Source organism: Bufo gargarizans, chromosome 1 (assembly GCF_014858855.1).
Source record: "Bufo gargarizans isolate SCDJY-AF-19 chromosome 1, ASM1485885v1, whole genome shotgun sequence".
In the NCBI taxonomy this organism is placed as follows: domain Eukaryota; kingdom Metazoa; phylum Chordata; class Amphibia; order Anura; family Bufonidae; genus Bufo; species Bufo gargarizans.
In genome coordinates this window covers 334,664,234-334,687,183 of record NC_058080.1, presented here as the reverse complement: position 1 = coordinate 334,687,183, position 22,950 = coordinate 334,664,234, and the positions used below count along the sequence as shown (strand labels likewise).

The 22,950-nt window shown below is 47.8% G+C and overlaps 1 protein-coding gene across 4 annotated transcripts in view; it reads right to left on the bottom strand.

The window, feature by feature from the left end:
* Positions 1–5,631: 5,631 nt before the first annotated feature.
* The window catches only part of TBXA2R (thromboxane A2 receptor), a 780,355-nt gene continuing 763,036 nt past the window's right edge, over positions 5,632–22,950 (bottom strand). For all 4 annotated transcript variants that reach the window (XM_044306243.1, XM_044306251.1, XM_044306235.1 and 1 more), the window contains one exon: positions 5,632–6,646. In XM_044306243.1, the coding sequence (XP_044162178.1) occupies positions 6,377–6,646 (270 nt within the window). In that variant the 3' untranslated portion in view covers positions 5,632–6,376. The remainder of the gene's footprint in view (positions 6,647–22,950) is intronic.

The window sequence follows — 22,950 nt, the reverse complement described above, 5'->3', positions numbered from 1 at the left end:
CGGAGACCGCGTATGGTTGTCCACCCGCAACCTCAACCTTTGAGTGCCCACTCCCAAGCTGGCGCCTCGCTTTGTTGGTCCCTTCCGAGTGCTTCGCAGGGTAAACCCGGTAGCCTATGCCCTTGCGCTTCCTCCTGGCATGCGGATCTCCAACGTGTTTCATGTCTCCCTCTTGAAGCCACTGGTGTGTAATCGTTTCACTTCCTCGATTCCTCGGCCTCGTCCGGTCCAAGTGGGCAATCGTGAGGAGTATGAGGTGAGCAATATCCTGGACTCACGCCTGGTCCGCGGCCGGTTGCAGTTTTTGGTCCATTGGCGTGGTTATGGTCCAGAGGAGCATTCCTGGGTTCCCTCCGCAGATGTCCATGCTCCTGCCTTGCTCCGAGCCTTCCACGCACGCTTCCCTCAGAAACCGTTCCTTACTCCGCGGAGGAGGGGCCCTTGAGGGGGAGGTACTGTCATGGTCTTACCTCCTTGCTGTTCTCCTTCGTTTGACATGTGCTGGCGGCCATCTTGGTTTCTGGGTTTCTTGTAGCCTCCCACCCTGCGGCTCCTCCTTCCCACTGGGAGGAGCTGGATGCCTAGCTCATATATATAGGAGGTCTGTGGCTTCAGTTCCCTGCTTGGTCCTCCTGTGCTCACATGCTTCTAAGACTGCTGATGCTTCTGGTTCCTGATCCTGGCTTCGTCTGACTACCCTGCTGATTCCTGATCCTGGCTTCGTCTGACTACCCTGTTGGTTCCTGATCCTGGCTTCATCTGACTACCCTTCTGGTTCCTGATCTCTGGTTTCGCAAGACCCTGCTTCGGTTTAGCCATCCGTTTGGACTTTTGCCTTACAGCTTTATTTTCAATAAAGCCTTCTTATTTCCACTCATCTCTTGTTGTACGTCTGGTTCATGGTTCCATGACAGTTTCCCTCTCTCAGCTGTCATCTAGTTGCACTGATTGCATCCCTTTAAATTCCCTCCCATACTGCATCACTTTGCTGTTTATACAACTTCCTGGAGTGTGTGCATGCTGGATGCTACCACTAATGCTTCTACAGATAAGTCTGTTCATTTATTTGTGTTTTCCTGTTTGCTTGATCCTAGGTGACCCTGACTCCCTCCGTATTAAGTGTAGGGAGCCGGTGGTCGTGTCCCCTTACTATTATAGGGTGTTCAGGTGTCATACAGTCGAGGAACGAGGGTATGTAATCATCTACCATAGAGATTTTTGCATAGGCTGAGCAGTAAGGGAGAGAGCTAGGGCTGTTACAGGGCTTACCCTTTGGTTCCTTAGTTTTGGATCAAGTCAGTCAGATCTTCATTTGTGTCTTCTAGTTTTCTGTAACACCTTCCGTGACACACCCGCGGAGGACGTCGCTACCTCAGCCAGCCACCAGTCTGCAGCGCAGATGAAAATGGCGCCCCCAGATCGTGACCAGGAGACTCCGGAACCAGCTGCCCGGCCGCGACAGCAGGTAGGAGCTACCCCGCTCCCTGAGGCCCAGGCCCGGTCCATGTCCGTCCCTACACCACGTCCAGAGACCCCAGCACCTGCCATCATCCTTAGGCCAGCAAAGCCACAGTCACCTACTGGTGCGGCGGAGGCGGCTGGTGATTCCACTCTGCCGCCCAGCTATGAGAAATGCAGAGCCTTAACCCTGAGGTACCCCATGAAATCACAGCCTTTGCCCAGACCGCCTGGGAATATAAATCCACGGTTGAAGAGTGGGTGAAGCAGGTGATTGACAACCCCCAGTCAGGAGACCCCAAACTGACCCAACGTACTAGAACTGTATTGTGGTTCTCTGTGGAGAGGGGTGTAGGGTTCCTGCAAGACAACTATATTGGGACTGAAGTCTTTGTGTGCTGCCGCTCAGTGAAACAGCACTATTTGCCTCAGGCCAGGCACAACCTTTATGTGGGGGACCAGGTGGAATACACCCCCATGCGGTCCATGCAAGGACTGTTTGCAGCTGGAGTCACTCTACTCGACAAGCCACTTTCCCCTGCCGTCACCCCAGAGTCCTGGCAGGAGGATCCAGGCTCTGCGGGCAGGACCAGATGCCTTCAGGAAGCCCCGGATGGCCGTCTACTGTTCAAAGAGAAGGCCCAACCTGCAACTGCACCTTTAATGCCGGACCTGTCACCACCACCAACCCTGAGGGTGGGGCAGATTAATAATAGTGTGCTAACCTTCAACCCTAAGTTCCAGCCATGTTTCCTGCCACCGTACATGCTTCCCTGGAAGAAGCCCCAGGCAGCTGTTCCAGCTCTCCCTGAGCCTCTGCAGCCAGAAATGTTGCCACCTCCATTACCGGCTGTGGATCCCGGGCTACAGAGAGTCACAGCAGCTTTTTCCAGGCTGTCCGCACAGCCAATTCCTACAGCCACCGGTAGAGGGCAGTGGCGCACCACTACCAACGCCACTCTTAACACCAGAGGCAGGAACATCCTCTAATGAGATTCACCAGCTCCAGTAGTGATGAGGAGCTGGACATCTACCTGTAAGGTGTCCCCCATAATGAAAATGAATAATCTTCAGTGACATTTTGGGAGCCACTCCATGGACTGCTATCTGATGGTTAAGGATCTGTTTGACAGAGTTGTGTGTTTTAACTGTTTTTGTTACAGGTTGCCAGTGTTTGTCCTCATCCAGATGGTCATGTCAGTTAGGACTCCCCCCATCAGCACTTACCCCCTCATGTCCAAGTTAACCGTTTTATCCCCTTTCTCAGGTTACTTGATAGCATTTTGCTCTTATGACATTTTAATCCTTGGATTACAATTAACTTTTAACCCTTTGGATTACAATTTACTCCTTTGCCCTGTGGATTGCAAGGAACTTTTATCAGTTTCCAGAGGATTCTACAACTTTAAGCACTTTCAGGAAACAGGACTCAAGTTAGTGTTGAGCCTCACCTGACATTGATACTTGCACTATTTTATATAAAATGTTTTATTGCAACGTAAAAGTTTGCACCCAAAGAAAGGACTCAAACGTGATACCTGAGCTCTTTGTGATTTGATACTGTAATATTTTGCACTAAGTACCAGTTTACAAGTTTGGTAACGTTTAAGATAACATGCCCATTGTGTGTATTCTTCTCCTAGGTGCCGCAATGTGAATTTATGCACAGATTGTCATGATTGCACTTAACCATTGCACTTAACAAAAATGTAGCAACTTACTGAAAGTGTGCCTTATTACAGCTCTTGTTCTTTCCCCCCTTGGGATTGTCTACATAGAGACATTGAAAACGAATGGCCTACACCCGGTGATGTATACCCATAGGTACCCAGGGTAGGATCAAGTGATAAGTCCAGACAGATCCAGTTACTTCACAGGTACCCCTGCTGCTTCGGGAATCGTTAGAAGCCCTAGGCTGCTCCTTCCCGCTTGTTAAATGTTCCGGATTGTTCCCATCCGGAGGTGTCTTATTTCCAGGAGCGCACAGGATTAAAGACCCTCCTCCTGTGACATTGCCAGAAGACATGGAGACGATAAATACCTCATCTTCTGAGCCTTTTGCCTAAGGTACGGCCCCTCAAACCTCAGAGCCATACTTAGCTTCCTCTTAGACATCATAGTAATCGTGCTACAAGCCAAATTTCTTCAGGCTATGGTGCAGGGAAAGGAATACAGGATAAAGCCACCCTTCTATTTGCGGGCTTTGCATTACACAATGGTGGGATTACGGAGTAAAGACACCCCCATGCTTTCTTTGATGTCTACAGAGCTCAGGACATGCAAAGTCAGTTAGTGATGTATGCTTTGTGCAGTATTAGGTTACCTGGTTATACCAAGAGAAGGAAACTGTGCGTTGGACACCTTACTCTAGCAGGCAGGAACCTCGAGGAAACCGTTATATGTTTTGTCTATGTACCCCGAGCTGATTCCTCCACCCTCTTAGCATATGCCGAGGATGGCTTCACTTAAAGTAAGCGGGTATGTAACATCCTGAACTATGTCACTAAACTTCCATCACCCTGCTTCATAATATGTTAAGTGTATATTTATTATCATCCTGTGTAATCCTGCTTTGCATTATTGCTGTAATTTTCCATGTACACCAGCAGGTGGCAGCAGTATGTAGCAGGTCATAGTTAGTATCTCTAGCCTTGAATAGTCCATTCCAGGTTAGCTCCCCCTTTCTGAGGAGGAGTGGAATGTTCCCACTTCCTACCTCATGGGGAGGAAGTAAAGTTCTAGGCAGTGTACCAGCCACCCCCTGCTGGGGTAGGTTGTGTTAGTAGGAGCTCTCAGTTAGAGGGATCCAAACCCTGGATCCAGCCTCGGCTGAGGTAAAGATCCATCTTCCCAGACTGAGTCACCTATCTCAGCTGGTGGACAAGAAAGCAGCCATCTATTGAACTATAGATCTCCAGGAAGACACCACCATACCCTGTGAGCAGTCCTGTAAGTACAGATCCAAAGACAAAGAGAAGATAGATACCTCTTCAGCTAGTCAGGCCCAAACAAAGCAGACTAAAGACAGAGCAGAAGATAGATACCTGCCAGATTCTACTAGGCGTATGTACAAGAAGCAGAATAGATAAATTCCTGCCACATATTGCCAAAACCTGCTGGGATCCTAGACTATTGCTGTACCTGTATGGATCAAAGCTGCATATTACCAAGTAAACTCAAGTTGGACTCAAGTTTGGATCTCAATTATTCCTCAATTACTCCTGCTAACTACACTCAATTTATTGCAAGTGAGCCAGGATTCAGGAGTCCAGCCGTACCAAGGTAGGAGACACCGTTGACACTACACAGAGACATTATCCCCCTCTGGCATTCCTCACCTGGTATATGAGCTATAACATCTTAAAGGGCCCTGCTACAGTACCTGCGCAAGCTGCAATTAGCATCACAAACTATTACACTTATATACTGAACCACTGCATAGCAACCCCACTGACCTAGTGTCCTGCTCATTGCACTTGCAGGGCTGTGAGCCTGACACACACGCTGGCAGGCAGGCAGGCAACTGCAATTTGATTACACAGGAATAAAAAAAAAAGCAGACTGATGTTCTTGCGCTCTACAGCAGAGATCAGATGAGTCTTTCAGGACTGTATTGGACACTAAATACACTAGCCTAGCTATCAATTCCCCTATTAAATCAGCAGCAGCTACACTGTCCCTACTCTCACTAAGAATGCAGCTTCTGAATGAATCTAAAATGGATGCTGTTCAGGAGGGGGGAGGGTCTGGGAAGGAGGGTCTGCTGCTGATTGGCTGGAATGTGTCTGCTGACTGTGAGGTACAGGGTCAAAGTTTATTCGATGATGATGAATAGGGTGCGGACCGAACATCGCATATGTTCGCCCGCCGCGGCGAACGCGAACAAGCTATGTTCGCCGGGGAATAGTTCGGGACATCACTATATGGCGCCGGCGGACATCGCCATATGTTCACATATTTGGCGAATCGCGAATGCGCAAAGTTTGCCGTGAAACGACCCCCGTGCGAACCACAAGGCAATCTGTACTCCTGAGCCAGCAGGAGATTTGGGACTGGAGCAGATACTCCAAATGCACCAACGATAATCAGTCTCTGTCTAAACTTACAAATGTGCATTTTATAAGTAAATACATCCTCATTTAATTTTATCTTTTATTAATATCTGCAGTACACAAGATATTGCATGAGCATTCATGAAAGGCTTTTCTGTGAAATACATATATGCAGACACATTATTTTCTGATTTAAACCACATAACTCATATTTTACCTGAATGAGGCTTAAATCACATCATGTTTTTCCTATCTGTGGATTTTTTTTTTTGCCATTTAAAACTAAAGTATGTTTAAAAACCCCTTTCTGACATCCACTGTACATGTATGGTGTATGGTAGGTCTTTAAATATAGCCCTCAGAAGCTGAATGGGTGCCATATCTGGAATTGTGTTTTTTTTTTCTCTATTCCACCACATTTTTTAACTTTCCACTACATCGTATAGAATAATAAATAGTGCCATTAGAAAACACAACTTGTTCTGTAAAAAAACAAGCCCTCATAGAGCTATGTGAAAAACATGTTTAAAAAGTTATGTCTCTTTGAAGGCAGGGAGTAAAAAACAAAAAATGGAAACTGCGGTGTCAATAAGGTGTTAAAAGAGGATATTGTGAGTACATGTCTTGTTTTATTGATAGTTCATAAGAATATAGCAGGCTGTCGGAAATAAAGACACAGTGGCTATTACGTGTAAACCACGACTTTCACTGATATTTATAGAAACTGCCGATTGCAATAGTGAAAATTACTATTGCAAACAACAGTGACTGTAGAAAACATTTCTCAAGAACCCGAGCTAACTAGATTACCTTCTCTACATGCCATATAACATAAGAAGGCAATTCTCACAAGAACCGTAGTATGATTAATTAATGACTGATTCATGGGTGTATTTCCTACGTAGAGAAGTGGTAAGTGTTGGATATAATGATACAATTGAGCGACGGGATTTCATGCTGGGGTAAATTCTCTTTAAAACAGCTCTTCTAAATAGGATATAAACCCAGGGATCCAAAATCTGGTTCCATGTTGCCACTCGAAGAAATATTAGAAGCAGTTTCTCTGTTTCTCTGGGTATTTCTCTGTCCGTCACTTCACTTATGGATTGCTGAAGAACTGTTTGTGCTATGAAAATCTGAAAAATATAAAAGGTGAACACACATATGAAAAGCACAATATTTTTTTTATAAACTTATGACAATTATTTGGCCAATGTCCCAGTGACATGGTTACATACTAATGTTGAGCAATTCTGGTTGCAAAAATGCTTCCTATCGCTCATTACAAATCTTAGCTGAATACAAGTCTGTGTAGCCATGTAGTTAGATTGGGAAAATGTAAGGATTGTAAGGTACTACATAATTACAAAGGTTGAAAAAAAATAAAAGGTCCATTAAGTTCAACCAACTATACAACATTAATGTTAGATAATTATAATTCTATATGCTATTTGCTGTTAGATAAGCATATTGCCCCTTTTAAATGTTGATATAGTAGCCGCCATTACCACCTCTTAAAGTAGGGCATTCCATAGTTTGAATACTCTAACTGTAACAAATCCTTTCCTATACTGTCTAAATCAGGCATGCTCCACCTGCGGCCCTCCAGCTGTTGCAAAGCTACAACTCCCAGCATGCCCAAACAGCCTACAGCTATCAGCCTACAGCAGGGCATTGTGGGAGTTGCAGTTTTGCAACAGCTGGAGGGCCGCAGGTTGAGTATGCCTGGTCTAAGGGTACTTTCACACTAGCGTTTTTCTTTTCCAGCATAGAGTTCCTTCACAGGGGCTCTATACTGGAAAAAAACTGATCAGGCATATCCCCGTGCATTCTGAATGGAGAGTAATCCGTTCAGGATGCATCAGGATGTCTTCAGTTTAGTCATTTTGACTGATCAGGCAAAAGATAAAACCGTAGCATTCTACGGTTTTATCACCAGCAAATAAAACTGAAGACTTGCCAGAATTTTCCCCGCAGGAATGTATTAGTGCCGGATCCGTCTGTACACATGGCAAGCGGAGAGACGGATCCGTTCTTGCAATGCATTTGTGAGACGGATCCTCATCCGGATGCGTCTCACAAATGCTTTCAGTCACATGCAGATCGGCGGCCGCAAGTGTGAAAGTAGCCTAAATCATCTTTACTCCACATGTAAAGACTGTCCCCTAGTCCTTTGCAAAGTCCTTGGAATGAATTAATGATATGTCACTTCTGTGCATTGACCACACATGTAAGGCACGTTATGGGGGGCATTATAGTGGAGAGCGGCACTATGGGGCATTATTTGGGGGCACTATGGGGGAGTGGAGCACTATTGGGGCATCTGGTGGCACTAGATAGGGACATTTTTTACAGGCACATTATCTGCTGGGGTCACAAAGAAGGGGCATTTTTTACTGTCATTTTATGGGGGACACAATGGGGAAGGGGAAGAGGAGCACTATGAGGGCATTTAATGGGGCACTATATAGGGGTATTTTATACTGGCATACATTATGGGGACATTAGCTCAACTATGGGCACTGAGCAGAGGTATTTCATGTACAGTACTTTTATATTATAGGGAGAATTATTACTACTGGGGTATTATGCAGAGCTTTACTACTACTGGGGGGCTATGAGGAACTTGATTACTAGTATGGGCACTATAGGGGCATTATTACTACTAAGAGTGCTCTGGCAGAGAATAATTTCTATTGGTGGGATTTTAGGGAGCACTGTTACTTTGGGGGGCACCCTGGCACATTATCAGCTTAGCACAATTATTTTTGGGGAACATTATCTTTATACTATTATTGTCTGGGCACAGTTATTTTTTAGAGCACTGTGTGCCAATAATTGTTGAAGGGGGCACTATCTGTGTGGTAGTAGTATTTCCAGGGGGACTGCTTCTGCAGTATAGTATTGGGGTGGCAATAAAGGGTGTTCAGAAGTTGTGAAGATGATGGAAATGTGGGAAACTAATGTCTGTTTGTAAATCTCTGCAGAGACGGGAGATGGCTGAAAAATCATCATGGCGGTCTGGTCTGAATGGAGAAGATAAAGAAAGAGAACGTCTACAACAAAGGTGACATCACTGGATGTAAGAGGTATGTGGCGCTATGTAGGAGAGGAAATGCTCCGGCTCCTCCCCTGCCATTTGCAGAAGGAGGATTCAGAGCTGGGTGAGGACAGCCAAAGGGGGCAGCAGGCCACGAGCGGGTGGCAGATAGTGGCGGGGAACCACAGGCCTTGAGCAGGATCTGGGGAGGGAGGAGAGCGGTGGAGCTTCCTGGCTGTAGCCTGCTGTCTATTGTATAATGTGAAGCAGGCAGTGCAGGACAGTCCCTCCCCTCTCCATATGATGTGTAGAGACAATAGAATTTCAGCTGTACAGTGTTTGTTGGGAGTGGCCCATTATATGTAGGAGGGGTTTTTAATAATGGACGGGGCTAAAAATGTGCCACTTGACTGGATTTGCCCCCCAGTACTAAGGCTGCCTGCCTGGTTCATTTTTTTTATTTATTAATTAATTTATTTTTTTGAAATATGACAACAATCTTTATTGGTATTAAAAATTCATAACATAGGTTAAAACAAGGGGAGAAGAAGGCCACAAGGACCCCTTCACCACAGAACCCGTGATAGTAGGGACCACACAGGAGCAACTACAGGTCACAAGTCCAAGGTACATGCAATGGATGGTACCAGCAAACAATTGATGTATATGCAGCAATTGAACATAATAGGACAAATGTTAAACATGTAAGCACAAGTATCTTGCAATCCTGCGTTGTATGAGGACCATTAAAGAAATGGGAACCAATGCCCAATATCAAAAATGCATAATTGTAGGTCCATACAGCGAGGCATACAGTACATGCACAAGCTACATCATATTAAAAGGTCACAGGCAAGTTAAAGGGAACTTGTCACCAGTTTTATGGTGTCCTAACTAAGGGCAACATAAATAAGTGACTGATTCTTTTAGCAAAAAGCTGGGTCGCTTTCTTTAATTGACCCAGTCAATCTGCCAACATCTTGTATTGAAAAGCTCCAGCTGATAATGATGAGTCATGAATATTCATGAGCTCCTGACTCTCCCTGCCCACCTGCTGCTGAATGACAGTTTGTTTCCATAAGAATCAGCAGCAGGTGGGCAGGAGAGTGGCTATAGCTCTGAATTAAATAAACGCTGGACTCAATGACATCACGCCGGACTCGAATCAGCTCATTAGCATGCGGCATGAGGCATCTTTGTGTGTATATTATGAGGTAACCATCTGTCACACCAGTAAGTGAATACATCTAAGGTACTTTTTAGCAGTTAATGATTGTATATAATTAGTTAGATTACAATCAAATATCCACATGACAGGTTCCCTTTAAACATAAATAAATTACCCATAATGGACAAGTTACCCGAGGCTCCCAGTGTGCTAATGCCTCAACGCGCATTTTGCCAAGCCACTGGCTTCGTCAGGAGGCTTAAACAGGTAGGTTAAGATAGGGGTATATATATTAAAAATGCACCTGGAGTCAATCGCTGACTCATGTCCGGCATTATTAGGAGGGCCGCATCATAGTGCGCCACTCGTCACCCCGCGATCGACACCGTGCATGCTCACATGATCCCCAGCGCCATCCACGTGATGGATGACGTGGGGAGCAAGACACCACCCACATCGGTTGCTAGTGTAGCAAGCTAACACGGAGCACTACATGATGTGCCCACCCAGCGCAAGCGCGTAATGCGTACACCCCAGAGTCGAGCAGAGGCACTGCAGTGGAAAGAAAGTGTGCATCTTTAGTTTCAGGTCCTTATTTTTTTTTTTTTACAAATCTTTATTTAAGATTTTCTTTTTTAAATAGTTGCATAAAGAAACATTGTACAATTGCACATCAGAACAATAACGTATAAAACATAAGAATACATCCTTGATCTGCTACAGAGTAAACAAATTACATGTTTGGATTCACATAATAATAAATATTCGTGGCCGTTAGTTAAAGATAATTATCAATAAATTATTCAATTCCACCTCTGCATTGTTAGTTAGGGTTTGGACATAAATTAGCAGGCCACAATGTCCACTGACAATCCCGCTGTCTCCTTTTATATATATGACACGATCATATCACAACGCCAAATTGCTATGAATGGGGTGATCACATTTAAATACAGCTTTTGTTAAATACATCAATTATGTAACAAGCCACTCCACTATTACCCCGGCTATTTTACTTATCAGTTAGTCCTAAGTTAATTGTAGAAGTGCTACCAATGCTACCTTGATTAACATGCCACTGCAACCATGGTGTCCACACCATCAGATACTTGTCATGGGACATGGATTCCCAGCTAGACATCTCTTCCAATTGACGTATCTCTTGTACCTTATCAACCCAATCTGATAATTGTGGAATTTTGTTGGTGAGCCAAAACATAGGAATTAATAGTTTTGCCACAGCGACTAGTGAGGCCAACAAGGAATGCTTTGTTAGTACAAAATTGAGATTGGGCAAATTAAGCAAGACCACTAAAGGGGTGAGTGAAGAGGAGGAGGGGCTAATTTCCTGAACATGTCTGGAGATCATATCCCAGAATGGGGAGATTAAAGGGCATTCCCACCATATGTCTGTGAAGGTTCTCATTTATCCAGGTCATGGTATATCTGTAAAGAATAAATCAAGGCAACTGGACGTACTGTAGATTTCATGAAAAACGTTTCACTCGTTCTTCCAACGAGCTTTCTCAAGCAGTCACTCAGAATTGAGAAAGCTCGTTGGAAGAACGAGTGAAACGTTTTTCAAGAAATCTACAGTACGTCCAGTTGCCTTGATTTATTCTTTACAGATATTCCCACCATATGTGTAATAAAGTGCCTTTAGCATCTTTGCATCTTCAACACTGATCCGAGTGTGAGGAGTCCATGGTATGCAGTCTGACCAGCGCATTGTACCACCTGGTAGCCAATTTGTAGGCATTCTCCTGAATCCTGATACATCTGGAGTACCCGTGTGAATGACATAAAATCCTGTCTACCGTGTCACTATCAAAGGTGACATTCATGTCTCTTTCCCATTGGGAGACAAATAGGGGTTTAAAGAGACCTTAATTTTCCAATATCTTATTATAGATCTTAGAAAGGGTCCCTTTTTGTGACAAGATCGTGTCATACCAAGAAGGGTCGAGTCGATCAGGGGTGCATGCTATATACTGATTGCATATGTTCAGGAATTGTGAATAATATAGTGGTGACAATGGAATATGTGGGAAACTTGATTTAAGGCTGTGGATGGAAGGGACTATTCGCTGTTTCAAAATGTCTCCTATCGCGTCCGTACCCAGTGCCGCCCACAGTCCCAGGTCGTCCTGGAAACCCTTTATTATTAAGTATGGTACATAACAAATAGGTGTGAACGGTGACAAACATGGGGAGGGGCCTATAAGTATTGATAGCTTAGACCATGTGACTAGAACTCCGTTAAGGGGTTGAGTTTGTCCTTGTCATTGTTACCTTTTACTACCATTTTGGGATCCCATAGGCCTGCCAAGCCCCTGGGGCCTAGTAATCTCCTGACTATCCGACATCCTAGCTTGTTTATCCTAGGGTTGCTAATTTCAGAGTATAGTCTAAGCTGGATTGCTCTATAATAAGGGGCCACATCTGGGAGTCCAAAACCCCCTCTAAATCTGAGTTTAGCTAAGACTTTGTATGCTAGCCTAGGTCTACTACTACCCCATATGAAAGAGGAAAAAGGCTGCAAACCCGTGCTAGGAAGGATTGAGGAAGAGGTATAGGTAAGGTCTGCATAGTATATAGTAATTTGGGCAAGATGTAAGTTTTTAATAGATTTTTCCTCCCTATCCAAGATAAAAAGGGGATTTTTATTGACTTAATGGGATGGAAGAACACCTTCCGGCTACCCCACACCCTTACCACAACCCCCCTTTTCCCAATAAGACTCGACCACCATCTTGTTAAAAAAATATGGCCGTAACAGGCCACCTTTATTAATTTAACATATAAATTACAACCTTTCTTTCAAACATGCATATTATTAACAATAATATCAAAACATTAACTTAACATTTTTACCGCTGTTATCCCTCAAAGAGATCCTGGGAGGCAACCCCAAACACGTCTTATTCCCGATCTCCTTTACTCGTGACTTTCCTTGCCCTTGGCTGCATTCACCGACCCAAGGACACCAATTCCAAGTATACAACTCCCCTAGGCCTACTTAGGCCGAACAGGAGACGCATTCACCAGCTTCTTAACTCCAATAGACACGCATTCCACCATCTCTTAACCATGAATTGCCCCCTAGGATCCCACATCATAAACTGCCACCAACGACCACCGGTGACACCTCACCTGTGGGAGTCACGCCACACCTTGAACGCCATCTCCAAACCGTCCCGAATCCCCAACGCCCACATGTCAATCCCCAGATCGTTAAGATGGACTCCGTTCCGCCCTCAGAAACTGCCTCCAACTCCTGATGCCGAACCACCAAACCTCCCTGGCGACGAACGAAATGCCCTACCTTCTTGTTCAATTTCGCCCGGGCCTTATTAATACGGTCCACAGACCGCGCAAACCGCCATGTTCTCCTGGCTACCACATCGGACCAGACCACAATCAGCTCCGGGTATTGTGACAGCAACCGGAGCAGATCCAGCTTAATGTCTCTAATAACATCTCGTGACCTGCGAACGCCCAAGTCATTCCCCCCCACATGTAGCACCACAAAGTCCGGAGCCCGATCCAAGGCTACGTAAGCCTGAAATTCCGGCAGCACACGACCCCACATGAGGCCCCGCAGCCCAATCCACCGGACTTGCAACTGCGCCGGGGAAAAACCCAAATGACGACCGTTCCGCCGCACGTCCGCCCGCAAGGCACCTCAGTAGACATACGAGTGTCCGAAAATCCACACCAATCCCGCCACCGGCTCTGTAAAACAAAAACAAAACAACAACCACCAACATTAACACCAACACAAAAGAAAAGAATTTCCCAAGGCCACATCTGCTGAGCACTCCCTATAACAAATGTGGCCGAACGTATCACCGAAAACACGACGACTCCCACCGGCCTATCCTTTTAATAACACTATCCCCCAAACCCCACCAGGCCGCTTCAGTCGCTGCCCCAATGCAAAAAGAGTGCGACGCATACTCCTTGGCAGGCAACCCCGCCGCCTTCCGACAAGACCGAAACACTGCCACAAACTGAAAAAACGACAAACTAGATCCGTCCTGATGCACCAGCAAAGGAGCTGAACCCCCCGGCCGTACCGCCAAAAACTCCTCCACACAGCGCACCGGACAAAGCACAGACCCAGCTAACGGCCGCAACCACAACACAGCCCCCTTTCCAACCTGATCCGTTTTGGACCTGCGCAACCTACACCGCAATACTCCACCCTGAAAACTAACATCTTCCCTCAATAGACCACCTGTCACAACCAGACAGCTGAGAAGCTCTGACAGAGGCCTTTCAGAACCTCCCCCTTGAGTTTCTTTGTTGTGGTATTCAGTTCCTCATCTCGTTAGCCTCTCTCAGCTGTCATGTGTTGGACTAATTGCTTCCCTTTAAATTCCTCCCCAGAATGCTTTTCTGGGCGGCTTATACTTCTTCCTGGAGTGTGTGTGCATGCTGATCTTGTTCTCCTGTCTGCTTTAAAGTTAAGTGTTGAACATTTATCTGTTATTTTCTGTTTGCTGGATCCCAGGTGACCCTGACACCCTCCGTATCTTGTGTAGGGAGCTGGTGGTCGTGTCCCCTCACTATTGTAGGGTGCTCAGGGGTTATATAGTCAAGGTACGTGGATATGCAAACTTCCACCATTCGGATCTTTGCATAGGCTGAGCAGCCAGGGAAAGTGCCAGGTCTTCTGCAGGGGTCTCCCTTCGGTTCCTTAGCTTTTGGATCCAGCGAGTCATTTATGCATGTTGCTTTGCCTTGTTTCCTGTACACAGTCCGTGACACCGCCATCCCCTTTTCGAGTAGCCGACACCAACTCTGAGACCCTAAACGCCTGTTACTGAACAAGGTACTGAAGAGAACCGCGGACAAGACGAGAATCCACAATCCTAGAGACCTGAAATTCAAGATTCCCATCAACCATAATTGGAGGAGGAGGCAAAGGCGAGGGTACAATGGGTTGAACATAAGGTTTCAATAAGGACTTATGAAAAACATTATGGATCTTCCAAGTCTGAGGAAGATCAAGACGGTATGCAACAGGATTGATGACAGACAGGATTTTGTAAGGCCCAATAAACCTAGGACCCAACTTCCAGGAGTGAACCTTCAATTTGATATTCTTGGTAGACAACCACACCAGATCACCAACATTCAGGTCCGGACCAAGCACACGTCTCTTATCAGCCAGACGCTTATATCTCTCACTCATGCTCTTTAGATTATCTTGAATCTTTTGCCAAATAGATGACAAAGACGAGGAGAATCTGTCCTCATCAGGTAAACCAGAAGACCCCTCTCCCGAGAAAGTCCCAAACTGTGGATGAAACCCATATGCACCAAAAAATGGTGACTTATCAGAGGACTCCTGACGACGGTTATTTAAAGCAAACTCAGCAAGGGACAAAAAAGAACACCAATCCTCTTGATTCTCCGCCACAAAACAACGCAGATATGTCTCCAGAATCTGATTGACGCGCTCTGTCTGGCCATTCGACTGTGGGTGGAAAGCAGAAGCGAATGACAACCGAACCCCCAAGCGAGAACAGAAAGCCTTCCAGAATCTGGAAACAAACTGCGTGCCCCTATCAGAGACTATGTCTGAAGGAATACCGTGCAATTTGACAATGTGATCAACAAATGCCTGCGCCAGCGTCTTAGCATTGGGCAAACCAGGAAAAGGGATGAAATGCACCATTTTGCTAAAACGGTCCACCACCACCAGAATCACAGTCTTCCCCGAGGAACAAGGCAGGTCCGTTATGAAGTCCATGGACAGATGTGTCCAAGGACGGGAAGGAATGGGTAAGGGAAGGAGAGGACCTGATGGCCGTGAATGAGGGACTTTGGCACGAGCGCAAGTCTCGCAGGCTGCCACAAAACCCTCAACCGACTTACGAAGAGCAGGCCACCAGAATCTCCGAGCGATGAGATCCAGTGTGGCTCTTGCCCCCGGGTGCCCAGCAAGGACCGTATCGTGGTGTTCTTTAAAAATCTTGTGTCTTAAAGCGAGAGGCACAAACAACCTCCCAGGAGGACAAAGATCAGGAGCCTCTGACTGGGCTGCCTGCACCTCTGCCTCCAATTCAGGAAAAAGAGCAGAGACCACCACACCTTCAGCCAAAATGGGACCCGGGTCTTCAAAATTCCCGCCTCCCGGAAAACAACGTGACAGGGCATCTGCCTTCACATTCTTAACTCCAGGGCGGAACGTGACAACAAAATTAAACCTAGAAAAGAACAACGACCATCTGGCCTGTCTCGGGTTCAGACGCTTGGCTGACTCCAAGTAGGCCAGATTTTTATGGTCAGTAAATATGGTCAGTAAATACGGTAATAGGGTGTCTGGCTCCCTCTAGCCAATGGCGCCATTCCTCAAAAGCCAACTTGATGGCCATCGTAATTTCTCTCTGCGGAGGAGAGTTTTCTTGAGAAAAAGGCACACGGTCACCAATTGGCAGGAGAGGAACCCTGAGACAAGACCGCCCCCACACCCACCTCAAAAGCATCAACCTCAACTATGAAGGGTAAAGAAACATCAGGTTGCACCAAGATGGGAGCGGAAGCAAAACTCTCCTTGATATCAGAAAAAGCCTTACGCGCCTCTACTGACCAAGAAGAAAAATCTACCCCCTTTCTGGTCATATCAGTGAGTGGTTTAACAATAGAAGAATAATTCAAAATGAACTACCTGTAATAATTGGCAAAGCCCAAAAAACGCATCAGCGCCTTTTGATTCTCAGGAAGCTCCCACTCAAGCACAGCGCGGACCTTCTCGGGGTCCATGCGAAAACCAGAAGCGGAGAGAAGAAACCCCAGAAATTGAATTTCTGGAACCGCAAACACACATTTTTCCAGTTTTGCATATAATTTATTCTCCCGCAGGATGAGCAAGACCTGACGTAAATGTTCCTTATGAGTTTTGAAATCGGGAGAAAAAATCAAAATGTCATCCAAATACACCAATACAAATTTTCCCATCAAATGATAAAAAATGCTGTTCACGAAATGCTGAAAAACGGCTGGGGCATTCATCAAACCAAAAGGCATAACCAAATTTTCAAAATGGCCCTCAGGGGTATTGAAGGCCGTCTTCCATTCGTCCCCTTCTCTGACCCTGACCAGGTTGTATGCCCCTCTTAAATCTAATTTGGAAAAGACTTTAGCCCCAACAACCTGGTTAAATAGGTCCGGGATCAGAGGAAGCGGATAAGGGTCACGATTTGTGATATTGTTCAGCTCCCTGAAATCCAGACAAGGTCTTAAAGAACCATCTTTTTTCTTAACAAAGAAAAAACCAGCGGCAACAGGTGACTTCGAGGGTCGTATGTGTCCCTTTCTCAGACTCTCAGAGATATAAGCACGCATAGCGATCCTCTCAGGTTGGGAAAGATTGTATAAACGAGATTTAGGCAGCTTGGCGTCTGGGATGAGATTAATAGGGCAATCGTACTCCCTGTGCGGGGGCAAATCCTGAACTCCACTCTCAGAGAAGACATCCGAAAATTCAGAGAGAAAAGATGGTACAGTCTTAGTAGCAACCTCAGAAACAGATGTCATGAGGCAATTCTCTCTGCAAAAGTCACTCCAACCATTTATTTGCCTCGCTTGCCAATTAATGGTGGGGTTATGCTTAGTGAGCCAGGGCAGCCCCAACACCAGAGGGGTGGGTAAACCGCTAAGGACAAAACATGACACATCCTCAACATGAGCATCACTCACAATTAAACGGATATTGTGAACTATGCCCTTTAATGATTTTTGAGAAAGTGGAGCGGAATCGATAGCAAAAACAGGAATATCCTTTCCCAAAGTGCGCACCTGGAAACCATGAGTTATCGCAAATTGATTATCAATGAGATTAACCGCTGCTCCACTAGACACAAAAATCTCACAAAAAATGTTCTTGCTATTGGCAGGACAAAACGGGAACTACAAGCAAATGGAAAACCTTCAATTTCCGCCTCAACCCTGCCAATAGTAACAGACGGAACATTTTTAAAAGATTTTTTCCTGTTTGTTTCTTTATTACTCCCAGAAAACTGCCTGAATCTCCTAGAGGGACAAATATTTGCCAAATGATTTATACCTCCACAACAAAAACAAACCCTCCCATGCGAGCTGAATCTTCTATTGTCAGAAGCAATCAACCCCAGCTGCATGGGCTCCTGCTCAGAAGGGGCTGACGGCGACTGAGACCCCTGCACACAGAACGGGACCGCTGCACTGTCCTGGGACTGAGTATGACAGGAAGGGGACATCTCTCCTCTCTCTCTAAGACGCCTGTCAATACGAACGGCCTGAGACATAGCAGAGTCCAAAGAACTAGGCCTCTCATGAAAGGCAAATGCATCTTTCAATCCCTCTGAAAGACCATGGCAAAATTGACTTCGGAGCGCAGCATCATTCCAACCAGTATCAACTGCCCATCTCCGAAATTCTGAGCAGTATATTTCTGCGGATTGTTTATCCTGGCATAATAGACGTAGTTTAGACTCAGCCAGAGCAATACGATCCGGATCATCATATATCTGACCTAGGGCTAAAAAGAATTCATCCACTGAACGGAGAGGCCGTGCCCCCTCCGACAGCGAAAAGGCCCAGGACTGAGCGTTACCTCTGAGCAGCGATATAATGATCCCCACCCTCCGTTCCTCATCACCAGAGAAGTGGAGAAGAAGGCGAAAATGGAGTTTACAAGCCTCTCTAAAACGCACAAAATTCTCACTACCCCCGGAGAACGTATCCGGGAGCGAGATCTTAGGCTCAGAACAAACTCCATGAACGCAAGCTGAACCGGTCACTTGAAGCTGAGAAAAAGTCTTACGGAGATCAGCTACCTCCAATGAAAGACCCTGAAGGCGTTCCGCCAAAAGTGAAACCGGATCCATGCTTGAGACGGTTATGGCGGCTTATAATGTCACGGACGGTGTACAGGAAACAAGGCAAAGCAACATGTATAAACGACTCGCTGGATCCAAAAACTAAGGAACCAAGGGAGACCCCTGCAGAAGACCTGGCACTTTCCCTGGCTGCTCAGCCTATGCAAAGATCCGAATGGTGGAGGTTTGCATATCCACGAACCTTGACTATAAAGCCCTGAGCACCCTACAATAGTGAGGGGACACAACCACCGGCTCCCTACACAAGATACGGAGGGAGTCAGGGTCACCTGGGATCCAGCAAACAGAAAATAACAGATAAAGGTACAACACTTAGCTTTGAAGCAAACAGGAGGACAGAGTCAGCGTGCACACACACTCCAGGAAGTAGTATAAGCCGCCCAGAAAAGCCTTCTGGGGAAGAATTTAAAGGGAAGCAATTAGTCCAACACATGACAGCTGAGAGAGGCTAACGAGAGGAGGAGCTGAATACCACAACACAGAAACTCAAGGAGGAGGTTCTGAAAGGCCTCTGTCAGAGCTTCTCAGCTGTCTGGTTGTGACACTCTGTCAGAGCTTCTCAGCTGTCTGGTTGTGACAACGCCCCAAAGAAAGCCAAAGAAAAAGCTGCCCTAAACAGCACGACCTCAAAAGACGAAACACAAATCACCCCGGCCTGCTCCCATAACTGCAACAAAACCCCAAAAGACACTGGGCGACGCGAATCACTGCGAACAGCCCCACGTCGATAGCCTTTCAAAGCCTGCCTCACCAGAAAACTCCTCGTCACGTCCACAAAAACCGTGCAAACGCAACCAGAAGGACACCGCAGCTACCCTCTTGGATGCAACCGAAAAGGACAACCCTTCACTGAACGCCTCCCCCAACCAATACACCAACAAGGTCTGCCACTCCTCAACTGAATCACCACCCCCAACCCGTTCCAGCAAACCCTCCCAAAGTGACCACACCGCCGAGTAAGACGACCACGTCCCTTTACTCACAGACCGCCGAATCAAGTCAGCTGAGACCCCAAGGCCACGCTCCAGAGCCACTGGGGACAGGACAACCCTTGAACCTCCGCCTCCAGCGCCAATCCTCGAAAACGATCCCACTGGAAACGAGAAAGAGAATCAGCCACGGAGTTCTTAACCCCCGGCAGGTGAACAGAAACAAAACAAGTATTTAACCGCAAACCCCATAGCACCAACAGCCTGAGCAACCTCAGTACCGGAGGCGACGAAGCCGATTGACTATTAATCACCTGCACCACCCGCTTGTTCCGCAACCTGTCACCCCACAGGACCGTAACCAACACTATTGGAAAAAGTTCCAACAGAACCAAGTTCCCAAGAAAACCTGCTTCGCGCCATTCCACCAGCCAAGGCCTCGCACTCCACTGCCCACGGCAATACACCTCATAACCGTCAGATCCCGATGCATCCGAGAACAAATCCAAATCCACATTAGAGACGGGCGCCTCCATCCACATAGCCCGACCATTAAAATCCACCAGAAAAGCCTGCCACACCCGTAAATCCTCCCTCACCTCCGAGGACAAACGCAAATAGTAAAACGGCACCACTACTCCCTTCGAGGCCTGCGCCAGCCGGCGACAGAAAACCCTTCCCATCGGCAAGATCCTGCAGGCGAAGTTCAACTTGCCCAGCACCGACTGAACACTTCCATAGCCACGCTATCTATTTCAATCCCAAAAAACGAAGCACCGTTGCAGGTCCTTCAGTCTTCTCTGGGGCCAACGGTACTCCAAAACGAGCAGCCACCCGTTCCATAGTCCTCAACAAAACCAAACAAACCCGCTAACCAGCAGGGCCGACAAACAAAAAGTCATCCAAATAGTGCAATACTGAATTCCAACCCGATTCCACCTTGATCACCCACTCCAAAAATGTACTAAAACATTCAAACAGCGAACACGAAATTGCGCAACCCATCGGCAAACAGCAATCCACATAAAAACTCCCCTCCCAATGAAAACCCAACAAATGGAAACTCTCTGGATGAATCGGAAGCAACCGAAACGCAGCCTCAATATCGGTCTTAGCCAACAGAGCTCCCTGACCAAAACGACGGACCCACCGAACAGCCGCGTCAAAAGAAGTGTATGAAACCGAACACAACTCATCCGCTATACCATGGTTCACTGCCCCACGCGGCGGAAAGGACAAGTGATGGATCAAACAAAACTTATTGGGCTCCTTTTTTGGCACTAACCCCAACGGTGAGACCCGCAAATCCGGCAACGGCTGACAAACAAAAGGCCCCACAACCCTCCCGGCGGCAACCTCCTTAGCAATCTTCTCCGCCACCACCCCCGGACAACGCAACGCCGAGGACAAGTTCCGCGGAACAGTACCATCCCCCACCGAAAAACACAGGATTTTAAAACCCCACTGAAAACCTGCCAGCAACAATGCAGCCGCCTCCCTATTTGGGTACTTCTCTAAATAAGGCACCATCTCTCCCACCCTCACCGGCGTCACCCCTCTTCGAAGTAAACTCGGGTCCCTTGCCTCTCCCCCTCCTGAAGCATTTTGACAAACTATGGGCGCCTCCGCAACCAGAGCACTCATGTTTGAACCGGCACTCTGCCATGAACCGACAATGACCTTCGTTGTATTGCCAGCAACAACCCTTCTTTCCACCACCCTGACCCTCACTGGCCGAGGAACCCCCACCCCCCCCCGAAAGGGCATCGACCCCGATTTAGGCGCCATCATCAATTTCATCCAAAGACTAATGTCCTTATGATCCCACCTGATACTCGGTCTGACCGCCTTCCTCTGCCTAAACTGCTCATCGTACCTGAGCCACACCACTCCCCCATAAACCCGATGAGCCTCTCCAATGGCATCCATATAACAGAACAACGCAGAGCAATGTTCCGGTGCCCTCTCCCCCACCACACTAGCAAAAATGGCAAACGCCTGGAGCCAATTCTGAAAAGTCCGCGGGATAAGCCTGTACCTCCGCTTTTCCTCCTCCTCCCACTTACTTTCATCCGGTTTTCCCCTATCCAAATTAAACTTCTCCAACGGAAGCAGGGAGAAAATTTCCACATACTCATCCCGCCATATCTTCTCTTTAACCTCCTGCTTCAGGTGCACCCCCAACAGACCCTCGAAGCAAACGTAAACTTCACCCTTTGCCGCGTCCGCCAACTGCACACCATCACCCAACACACTCCCTTGCTTAGCCGACTCCGCCACCGAAGGCCCAGCAGATGACCCAGGCTGAGAACCCAAGCACTCCGCCTCAGCCACCACTCCCGGACTACTAACACCCTGCAAAGGATCCCAAACAGGCGCCGGCGACACAGCTGCACCCTGCCCCAACCGCGTCAACAGAGCCAACATACCGGACAACAATTCCTGCGCTAAACCCGCAGGACCCCCCCACACCACCTGACTAGGCACAACATCCCCAACCCCCACCCCCACAGCACCCGGTCCCGCCGTCCTCTCACCTGGCCGTCCCTGGGAAGAAGACCCAGCAGCCGCCGCTCCACCAGATGTTACGATGAGCCTCCCAACGAAAGCGGCACAGCACCAAGCACATCTTCAACCGCCAGGACACCTGCCGGCGGGGAAGGATCCGCCTCCAGCTCTCCCTCTTCCATACTCCTTCCCGATGACGACCCACCGCTGGGGCTCCTAGCGAGGGTGTGCGATCCGGACCCATGGTCCCCGCCTCCAAGTCGTCCTGATGAGCCCCTGGACCTCCTGGCCCCAGCCACCGCAGTCACCACCGAATCCATTGCCGCCGGCAGCACCTCCTCTCCAGCCACACCAGTCCCACTATACCGCCGCACAGGGGGCAGAGGCACCTCCAGGCCCACTAGTCGGCGCTCTCTCGTCAAGTCGCCGGCCCACCACCAGGGGTCGCGACGCGCTCCCGTCTCGCCCGCTCCCTGCCGCAGTACTCGGCGCCCGTCTTCTCCTGACAACCGAGGCCTCAGACCACGATGCCGCCTCCCCATCCGCTTCACGCAAGGCCGCAGCGGCTGCACGCCCGGCCGCCTCTCCACTCTCCAGCTAGACTCCACCCACCTCAGCAGGTGAGCCCGTCGACATGCGCCTCTCTCGCAGAGTCCCCGAACCGCCGGGCGTCTCTCTCCCGGACCTGGGGGCAGGCCCAGCAGATAACCGAGCCCTCCCCGCCCACCCGGCATGCGCCGCCACTGACCTCCCGCTGCGACGAGGTCCCGATTGCGGCACCGGAACCGCCAAACTCCTCTGTGGGCCGCGGGAAGGACTCCGCACCCGCCTCCTGACCCACGGGGTCGCCTCAGGGCTAAGCCGCTACGGGGGGACCGAGCGGCGTGTCCTGGTCCTCACCTCC